Below are 9,925 nucleotides of genomic sequence, written 5' to 3'. Positions count from 1 at the left end.
AAACACATAATCACACACATACACACAGACACACAACCACACTCAGACACACACACAAACACACACACACACACACGCACACATTAACCCTCAGCTAGTCTACATGGACTGGATCTATCTGAAGGGTAATAGGTTCTGGTCGCGGTTGGTTTAGATCGTTGCCATGGATACGGCTCAGTGGATGTGAGGTAGAGCTCCATCGGGTCAGCAGGACCATATTGGTTTTACATTGTAAAATTCACGTTAACTGACGTCAAGCAACGGCACCTTCAACAACAAAACTTTTCTCTGCAGTACATCAGCTGACATCACTGGTTAATATAACCAGTTGATATCATGATATCACCGGTTAATGTAACCAGTTGATATCCTGACATCACCAGTTGATTTCATGAAGGTATTGGAATAACGGTGTGCATAATTGTATTTTGTTCATTTCAAGGAATATAAAAAATACATAGATGCTCTTAGTTTATTTTTATTTCATAATGGCTTAATTATCATCGATCCTATTTTGTAAACTATGATATGTAACTTTAACATGGAACAAAAAGTGTATTATTTAATAATAATAATAATGATAATAATTATTATTATAATAATAATAATGATGATGTATTAGCAGTAGAATATCATACCGGGCTTTTTTATAGATGTATATACAATGAAAGGTTTCAAGTATTAAACATGACCATTTCACAACAAATGAAAATGACTGTCCTTTAATCTGTCTGTCTACCTGTCTGGCCACCATCCTGTCTACTGTCCTGTTCATCTGTCCTGTTCATCTGTCTGTCTGCCTGCCTGCCTGCCTGTCTGTCTGTCTGTCTGTCTGTCTGTCTGTCTGTCTGTCTGTCTGTCTGTCTGTCTGTCTGTCTGTCTGTCTGTCTGTCTGTCTGTCTGTCTGTCTGTCTGTCTGTCCGCCTGTGTGTGTCTGTTTGTCTTTGTGTGCGCATGTGTTGTGCTTGTATTATGTTGGAGTTCTACATGTACAGTATTATATCTAGTGAATAGTATTATAGTCTTTCAAAAGCATTAAAGTTAGTTAATTGCTATAGTTTGTTAATGTTATTATACTTAGATAATAATACAATTATTAAATGGTCTTTTAATTTGTTAATTGTATATGTTAGTTAATATTTAATATTAATATTATTATAGTTAGTTAATAGTAAAGTCAATTTTATTTGTATAGCCTTAATCACATTTTCACTCTCAAAGGGCTTAACAGGCCATATATTTATGACACCCCCTTAGCCCCCAACCATAGCCCCCAAGTGGGCAAGAAAAAACTAAAAACTAGGATGAAATCTTGAGAAGGAACACTGAGTTGGGGATCCCTTCTTCCAGGAATGGTGAGGAGTTAAACGTTTGGCATAATTGACACACGTAGTAGGAATACAAGAAGACAATAACAAAATAATTGAGGCATACGTATCGTCTATGATGGGGTGCTGGCCAGTGAGCATCAGGGGTGTCCGCAACATGCTGAAACAAAGAAAGACTTATGGTTCGATGGGGCAGGTTGGACAAGAAACATGGCGGCAACCACTAATCGGTGCCTATCAGCGGCAGGGGTGGGCCAAAGCTGGCCCACCCAGCTGCAACCAGAGCTGAGGGGTACGTCAGGCACCAAACAAAGAGTAAAGAGGAAGGTTTTCAGTTTGGATTTGAATTGATTGCCCCACACACCTCATGCCCCGAGAGTTGCCTTCATTCAACAGATAAGTGCCTCGGTGATGGTGTCGCTCCAGGCGACCCCACCTGTCACCGAGGGCTAACCCCCCCATCCACCACACTCATAATGTCAGCCACCTGATGTCTGCCACCTGATTTACAGGTGGCAGACTATTCCATAGGGAGAGCTGCTGATTACTGTGTTACTGAAAGAAGCCTGTTCCTGAATACCGGATGGGCAGCTGGAGGACAGTAAGGAACAGCTCCTTCAGGTAGGTAGAGCTATTCCGTGAAGGGTTTTGTAGGTAAGCAGTAGCACATCAAAATCCGATCAGGCAGTTATTGTGGGCCAGTGAAGGGAGGACAAAATAGTTGGAATGTGCAAAAAATGTCTTATTTTAGTTTTAGTTATATAATACGATTTTAGACACAGGCACATTGGAGGATAGCCAAGCCAAAACATTGGGTTTGTTGTTGCTTTTTGCAAATTAGTATGAGCTCTGTTTTCCCTGTGTTTAGCAGCATGTTGTTTTGGAATATCCATCTTTTCAGGCAAGGTTCAACCTTCTGGAGGCTGGGAAGGGTCGTCTGAATCAATAGGAAGTACATTTGAGTGTCATCCACATAACAGTCAAAGCTAATTCCGTAGTCGCAAATATAGCACAAAAGGGAAGCATGTTGATGGAATCAGCAGTGGACCAAGGACTTTTAGGCCAACCAAAGCTAAGGTTGCATTGTTTGGATTTTTCTAACTGCGTTCTATTGGTGAGAGAACACCTTAACCAGCAATGAGGAGAACCTTTGATGCCAAAATAGTGATTGAGAAGATGAAGATGAAGATGAAGGTTGTGATCAATTGTGTCGACGGCGGCACTGAGGTCAAACATCACCAGCAGGGAGCTTGCATTGCCGTCCATGGTGAGGAGTAGATCGCTTACTTCTCTGTCACAGCAGTTTCAGTGGAGTACAAAGACATGAAGCCAGATTGAAAGGGTTTAAATATGTTGTTCGTCATCAGATGATTGATGGTTTGGTCGGCTACGATTCTTTCCAGTACTCTAGAAAGGAAAGGAAGGTACGAAATGGGCCGATAGCTGCTGAGACCTTCAGGGTCTAGCCCAGGCTTCTTGGATAGAGGTTTATCGCAGCAATCTAAGCGGTAGAGGGAACTATTGCAGAAGACAAGGACAGATTCACAATGTTGAGTCTTTGAAGGGAGAGCATCAAGCATAGAGGTTGTGAGTTTAGATGCCTGTGTTAGCTTTGAAATTCAACTTGTGGTGGCGCTTTCATATGATGAAGAGTAGGGGAAGCATCCATTTATTTTCTAATTAATTGCTTGACGATTTGCTTGCCGAGGTGGAAAAGCCCACTTTCTGAGGTTGTTTTCGCGGGTTTGAAGCTGAGCAGTCGTACCATGCAAGATGATTAACTTCATGTTCAGTCGAAAGTCATTTGTGTTTGAGTTTTCTGCCGCTTCGCTTCAGGGTGCCAAGGACAGTCTCAGCTCTGAAGAGGTGGAAGTTGAAGAAATATTGAGATTTTTGCAGATTTGCTGCTGCTTTGTAAATTATATTCAAACACTCTCTCTTGGAAGCCAAGTGTGGTGAGTGAAACACACTTGGTTGTTTTAACATTAATAAATAAATGAAATATACCTATCAACGTTATTATGCTAGCAGTGATGGCTGGCTAATAAAGAGCGCCAATCAGCGTCCTCGAATCTGATGCCTCAAGGGCTTTTTCGCCCAGAGCAGAGTAAGTTGGTAGAGGACTTGGGGCCCCTGAGATTAATGACATTGATAGGGTTAGGATTTCAACCGCCCCCAAATTCAGAACAGCCTGACATCCAAATTAAAAAAAATAATATGTTCAACGCTAACTTTGAGATACTTATTTTAAGCTTCTTCCTTCATTGTGAATGAATATTATAATGAGCGATTTTGTGCATTAAATGCCTAACCCTCCATGGTCCAGTGAGGGGACCACCACTCAAGCCTCCAACGCCTCTCCATGGTCGGTAGCCTTGGCCGCATCAGGGGCCTGTATCTTGGCTGCAGTCTGCTGGGCCCTGGCAGACACAGGGTCGACCATCTCCCTGGTACGTCTTGGCGTCCTCCTGGACATCTCCAGCGCCCTCTCAGTATGGTCACCAACCAACGTGACCAACGACGACAGTGACGTGAGATGAGGCCGGAGTGAGGGGAAGGAAGGAGCTGGATGACCGCGACCAGCAGCAGTGGGGGCTGTGTGGCGGTCACAGCCGTGGTCGCCATGTTTTGGTTGCCGCAAGGGATCCTCGGACGGTCGGGACTATCTCACTGTTCTGACTTATACCTGGGTCTTTTTCCCCGCTGACATTACGAGTGTGGTTTTTGGGGGCGTTGTACCTCGTTGACAGGTGCAGTCGTCTGGAGCGACACCATCACCGAGGCAGTCTGGGGCACAGAAGTTGCAATTCTTGCATAACCTGTGCTCATGTCTGGTCGTTCCCTTAATGCTTGTGACAATCATTTGTCCCTCCTACATTCCTACCGATGTACCATGCGGATGCTCGATTTCATGTGAACCAACACTAGAACGACAACCCCATAGTTCATACTGCCACATAGAGTAATACAAGAGTTCTTGTTGAGATTTAGACCGTTGATTTGATTTAGTTTTTTTGGTATTCTTGCCATCCCTCATACTGATTGGTGAACTCCGAATTGATTCTATTAATGGATTCGGCCTGCCGGCTTCTCTGGAGGGAAAGGCCAACAAACATTCTTCATCCCACTCACAATCATGGTTTGATTCAGTATGCACGGAGAGGAGGGGCTGTTCACAGACGGTTCATTGTCAATATGTTGGTGAGCGGGAGAGAGAGAGAAAGAGAGTGAATCAATGTGTTTCTGTCCACTGTGCAATGAAATACGATTTTACCTCAAGAAAAAATAAAAATGCATGGGAAAAACGGTCAATCACGGATGGTGTCAATCACTCGGTCTGATCAAATATAAAAATAATAAATAACCCGCCCAAATAAAAGCTTTGTCGGAAACACTATCATAGTGACTGACATGAGCTCCTTGTTGAAGCAGTTCATGGCAGTAATCTGGCACAATTGAAATATCATATCTCATCTGGATGACTGTTTCCGCATTTCATGCTATGTTAGGGGCACCGTTGACATGTTTTATGCATTCTTCATCTGTCGTATGATGTGATGAATTCATTGTTTCTGGATTGTTGCTGTGAGCCAAAGCCTGGGAACCAAAGTGACACAATGCAGTTTCGGCCGGAGAGATTCAAAGTTGAATTAGATAGACAAAGCATGCTTTGTTGATCTGCACAGTGTGTCTGTATAGTATAGTATCTTCAGGGCCCACAGTTAATAGATACACCAAATAGACCTGTAAACAAACAAGGTGCACATGGTAAAATAGGATTAATACATCAATGACAAATGCTTTACATAACCTGGTAGATTAAATAGATGACACGCGAATGAGCAGCTCAGCAGAGACGACCTGACTAATAACAAGATATGGGACAGTGACAGTGTGATACAAAAGTAGAGGCTGTTAAAACAAGGATAAGGGACATGATGATACAAACATGGCAATCTATATATATATATATTCTCTGGAGGAAAAGGCTCCAGAGAATAATATAATAACATTATATTATTAATAATTGAATGTATATACATAAGATTATGTGTGTGTATATATATATATATATATATATATGCACATAATATATTGCACAGCATGGATGTATTCTAAATGATATGATTATATTATTCTTATGCTAACATGAGTACATGGGGTGACGGTGATCACACAGGGGGGCGGTAGAGCGACGCATGCGCATTAGAGAACCTTCTTCAGATACAACAGAAGAAGCGTCGCCGCTATGGGGTGAGTTATCTTCTCCCTAAAATTACGCTTTTCCTTCAATTTGAATCTTTTTTTCCACACCTGTTCATGGTTAGATAACAGGAAAAGTGTCTTAGGCAAATGTGGTGTTCAGCGAGGAAGAACACCGTCTTTTGTAGACGATCTACATCCAACACACATCGTAACAGACACATCCGGGTCTGCTGGGGTGCACATAACACACATTATTATTATCCATGCATTCATGTTAATTATCATATTGTTAACTGTGGAAATTCGTGTTATATCCGTGCATCTGAGCTTTAGTCAAAAAGGTTCAATAACAATGGAGCAGAACATGATGCCTCATATGTTATCGTTATAGGTACTTGAAGGTAGGAAGCTAGGAAGGATGGGAGGAGGGAGGAGGGAGGAGGTAGGAAAGACGGAGATGCCTTTGAAAGATGATATACAACAGTTAGGTTAGTTCTGCTCAAGTTATGTGATGAGACAATAGACCTTGTGTGAGTGCTGCTGGTAGAGTCTAACAGACCTGGGAACTCTATGCATCCATGTATCTCAGCTGTACAGGTGTTTTTAATAACCCATAATTACATTAACGATGGGAACCTTTTAACTCAGGGGAAAAGGTCCTTTTAACAGCAGCCATGTTGACGTGGCCTAGCAGGGTAAACACGGATGAAATTAATAACATTGATTACGGCTCTGTACCATTAGGTGGGCAGGGACCGGATATTGGGATTTAATTAATTGAATCAATCAATTAAACCTGGGTATACTGTGCTATGACGCGCCAAAATGGGTGCTGTGAAAAGAGCCAGTCAGACATGTCGCTAAAGCAACGGTCAACACTCTTATTCCACTGGTTTCACAAGCGGAAGAACACAGATAAATGTTGAGAGTATAAAGCAGCAAGCCTGCGGTGAGGTGAAGACCTACACAACGATGTTTGCAGGAGAACGTCTGTGTTGCTTGGCAACAGTGTGGTCCCAGTTCAACTGCAGAACTCATTGTGTGGGCGAAGTTGAATAAACGATTAAATTAAAAAAACAAATCCTATCTGTTGTCGATTTATTAGCATTAATGAACGGTGCTTGTGGAACTGTCGGTTGTAAATATATTCGGCGTGCGGCCTCTTGCCTACAACCGAATCACAGCCGTGCGGAAATGTAATATAACAGCAGTTGGTCTCGTGTGATATTGCTAAATGTACCACACACATTATTCAACATTGATCCTGATTGGTCAATAACGTTCCTTGGTTGTGCATTCTTTTTTACTAATTCTCTCCCGTATATTCCTCAGTTTGGGTGAGTCGTGCTGACTCGGCACGTTGATTGGCTCCCCTCCCCCGTGATCCCCGTCGTCCTATCAGCATGCAGGGCTTCTACTCCAAGCTGGACTCCGCCTCCAGCCCGTTGCTAGGCGTGGCCCTCGGGGACGGGGGCGTGGCCATGCCTCTGAGCCTGGCGGTGGAGACGGAGAAGGCCCAGGCGCTGCTCCAGACCTTCAGCTCCGCCTCCCTGCTGGCATCGGCCGGGCTGGGCGTGGCCTGCGTCCTGGCGGACCACGCCCTCCAGCTGTCGGTGCTGCAGCAGCAGCTGTGGCTGCGGGCGGGGCTGGACAACGCCACGCACGCCCTGGTGGGCCTGTGGTCCTGGGCCATCGTCATCGGCCTGAGGAAGAGGAGCGACGTGTACGAGGTGCTGCTGGCCGGCCTGCTGGCCTCACTCATCGACCTGGACCACTTCTACACGGCCGGCTCCCTGTCACTCAAGGTAGGCGCCGCCCCCCTCCACGGCTGACTGTCACGGGGCGGAAGGGTGTGCATGGACCACGGGGACCACGGTTACCACACCGATGATATGCACTGCCCGTGTTGACATCTCTCTCTCTCTCTGTCTGTCTGACTGTCCCCCCCCCCCCCCAGGCAGCCGTCTCTCTGCCCCACCGCCCCCCCCTCCACTGCTCCTCCCTCATCCCCGTGCTCTGCCTCTCGCTCCGCCTCCTCATGTCCCTCGCCCGCCTCAAGGACGCCTGGTGCTCCCTGCCCTGGATGCTCTTCGTCTCCATGACGACGCACCACGTGCGGGACGCGGTGCGCCGGGGCCTGTGGGTGTGTCCGCTGGGCAACACAGCGCCCATCCCCTATTGGCTGTACGTGGGCACCACGGCAACGCTCCCCCACCTCGTCTCGGTGCTCATGTACCTGACCGGGGCTCGCCACGTCATCACCACCAAACACGGCGTCGCCATCGACGTCTGAGGACCTATGGGGGGACACCCCCAAGCCTGAGGACCTATGGGGGGACACCCCCAAGCCTGAGGACCTATGGGGGGACAGTCCACAGACAGTTTGGTCCCCCACCAAATGGCGTCCCCAGGAGAAAGAATATATTCTTTGTTGTTATTTATTAACTGATGGTCTTCACACAAACCTTTATTAATCTTTGTGTTTTTGTTTTTGTTATTCGTGCTGCGTGAATCGCAACCATTTCGTCATGCTAGGGATTTGCTAGCTACAGGCTGGAGACATTCTAACGACATTCTAGCTACATGCTGCCAACAAGCCGGAATAATGCTAGCGATGTGCTAGCTACAGGTTATAGACCGTCTAGGTACATGTTACCTGTAAGCTATATTCTTGCTATAAGGCTGGAGATATTCTAGCGACGCGCTAGCAAAAGGCTGGCTAGATGCTTGGAATATACAAGTTACATCTTATAAAGGCATTCCTTACGTCTATATTAATATAATAGGATTTATATTAATATTTATATATCAACTTCTTATGCTCTCAACTTTTTTAATTTTCAAACTTTCAAATTCATCAGGAAAAACCGACTCTTTTATTGATCAGATTCCTCAGGCGACTGTAGGCCTTTATATGAACCTGGAGGGTGACAGTGTTGTGTGACAGTGTTGTGTATCGTGACAGAATGTGTTTGACTTGTTGTGGTCTGAAAATATCCTGAGGGGACCAGAGACACTTACACTATGAGGCTGGACTTGGGGTAAAGTGTGCTAACCCCAGCCTCATCCCTGGCTTCTCAGTGTCACCACGATGGTTCACTTTACACTGTGCTACATCGCTATGCTGCACGCTGTACATTGTACAACTTATGCTGCAACACCTGCTGTGATCATCTCAGCAACACATTAGTTGAACGGATACGCAATTGGAATTATTGTCAGATCTACCCATGCCATGACATTGTGGCAGTGATATGGATAAGCCTGCGAACTTCCGCCTTCAACAGGCGGTGCAAACTACCGCCCCGCTGACGTGAACGTGCTGATGGCTTGATCGGGAAGATCTTGGTTGTCTTGACGATTTGATGGTCGCTGTCGTAAAACCACCGTGGTTGCGGTTGTTGGGCTAAGTGAAGACAGCTAAAAAAAAAGATATCCTTGGGGTGTTGAACTTGGTAGTATCGGCCTCTGGTAGAGCGGCTGGGACGAATGTCTCTTCTCCACATTTAACTCATGACCACAGTCTGATCTGTAGTCGCTTGCCAGGCAGTATAGTCAGAGAGGAACTCTGATCCTTAACCTCAGCGACACCACACTATTACCTTAACCACCTCTAAAACCTTTACCGTAACCACCTCTTAAACCCTTTACCACCTCTAAAACCCTACAGATATGCCCTACCGAATACCATCTCTAACCTTTTACCCAAACTAACCATCTCTGGTACCCAAACTAACCATACCTGAACCAACGATCTCTAGCATGATACCTGAACTAACCAACCCTACCCTTATACCTAAACTAACCCATCTCTAAATTAATTCCAAAACTTGTTTAAGTGGCTGTAGTGATATGTATGGCCACTAGATGGTAGTGTTGATAAACTCATCTACTCGACGATTATCATGAAATAGTCGATTTAAGCTGTTCCTGTCTCGTTCACTATAATGTCTCTGTGTAGACACACACACACACACACACGTTGAATTTTGCACTTTATTTTGATGTTTACCTTAATTGATTTGGCTGTCAACTCTTTCTAAATGTAGGCCTATTTGTTAAATACATATGTTAACCATTTTGGTAAAAACATGTAGGTCTAAATATATATTGTGATTTATTTTATTTTAACTGAATAAAGTTCTACCTGTGTGTAGTTGTAGTACACAATCAAAAACTGCTCTTTGAGGATTTTTTTGTGATATGAAAATCTATTCCTTTCCTCTCTTATGGAACATTGTCTCTCTAGCCCTCCTATCTATCTCCAGCCCTCTCTCACTCACCTCCTCCCTCTCGCTATAGCTCTCTCTCTCCCTCCTGTCTCTCTCTAGCCCCTCCTCTCTCTCTAGCCCTCCTGTCTCTCCTCTAGCCCCTCCTCTCTCTATCTAGCC

General features: G+C 44.9%; 1 protein-coding gene and 1 long non-coding RNA gene across 2 annotated transcripts in view; one reads left to right on the top strand and one right to left on the bottom strand.

Annotated features, from left to right (window-relative positions):
- The window catches only part of LOC132447944 (uncharacterized), a 523-nt gene extending 356 nt beyond the window's left edge, over nt 1-167 (bottom strand). Inside the window, exon 1 of the long non-coding RNA XR_009523270.1 lies at nt 38-167. This is a non-coding gene — a long non-coding RNA (uncharacterized LOC132447944). The remainder of the gene's footprint in view (nt 1-37) is intronic.
- A 5,332-nt stretch (nt 168-5,499) lies between these two features.
- tmem267 (transmembrane protein 267) lies at nt 5,500-9,711 on the top strand. Its single transcript, XM_060038988.1, has 3 exons — nt 5,500-5,582; nt 6,867-7,339; nt 7,492-9,711. Exons 2-3 carry the CDS (start codon nt 6,938-6,940, stop codon nt 7,825-7,827), a joined length of 738 nt encoding a protein of 245 aa, XP_059894971.1. The 5' UTR covers nt 5,500-5,582; nt 6,867-6,937; the 3' UTR covers nt 7,828-9,711.
- The last annotated feature ends 214 nt before the right edge of the window (nt 9,712-9,925 follow it).

This window comes from Gadus macrocephalus, chromosome 19, assembly GCF_031168955.1.
Source record: "Gadus macrocephalus chromosome 19, ASM3116895v1".
NCBI classification, from domain to species: Eukaryota; Metazoa; Chordata; class Actinopteri; order Gadiformes; family Gadidae; genus Gadus; species Gadus macrocephalus.
The sequence above is the reverse complement of the archived record's forward strand: the minus strand, read 5'-3'. Positions and strand labels throughout refer to the sequence as shown.

Coding starts and splice junctions, on each gene's coding strand:
- tmem267 (XM_060038988.1), top strand. CDS start 6,938: ATGCAGGGCTTCTACTCCAAGCTGGACTCCGCCTCCAGCCCGTTGCTA. Junction 7,340..7,491: donor CCGGCTCCCTGTCACTCAAG/GTAGGCGCCGCC, acceptor CCCCCCCCCCAG/GCAGCCGTCTCTCTGCCCCA.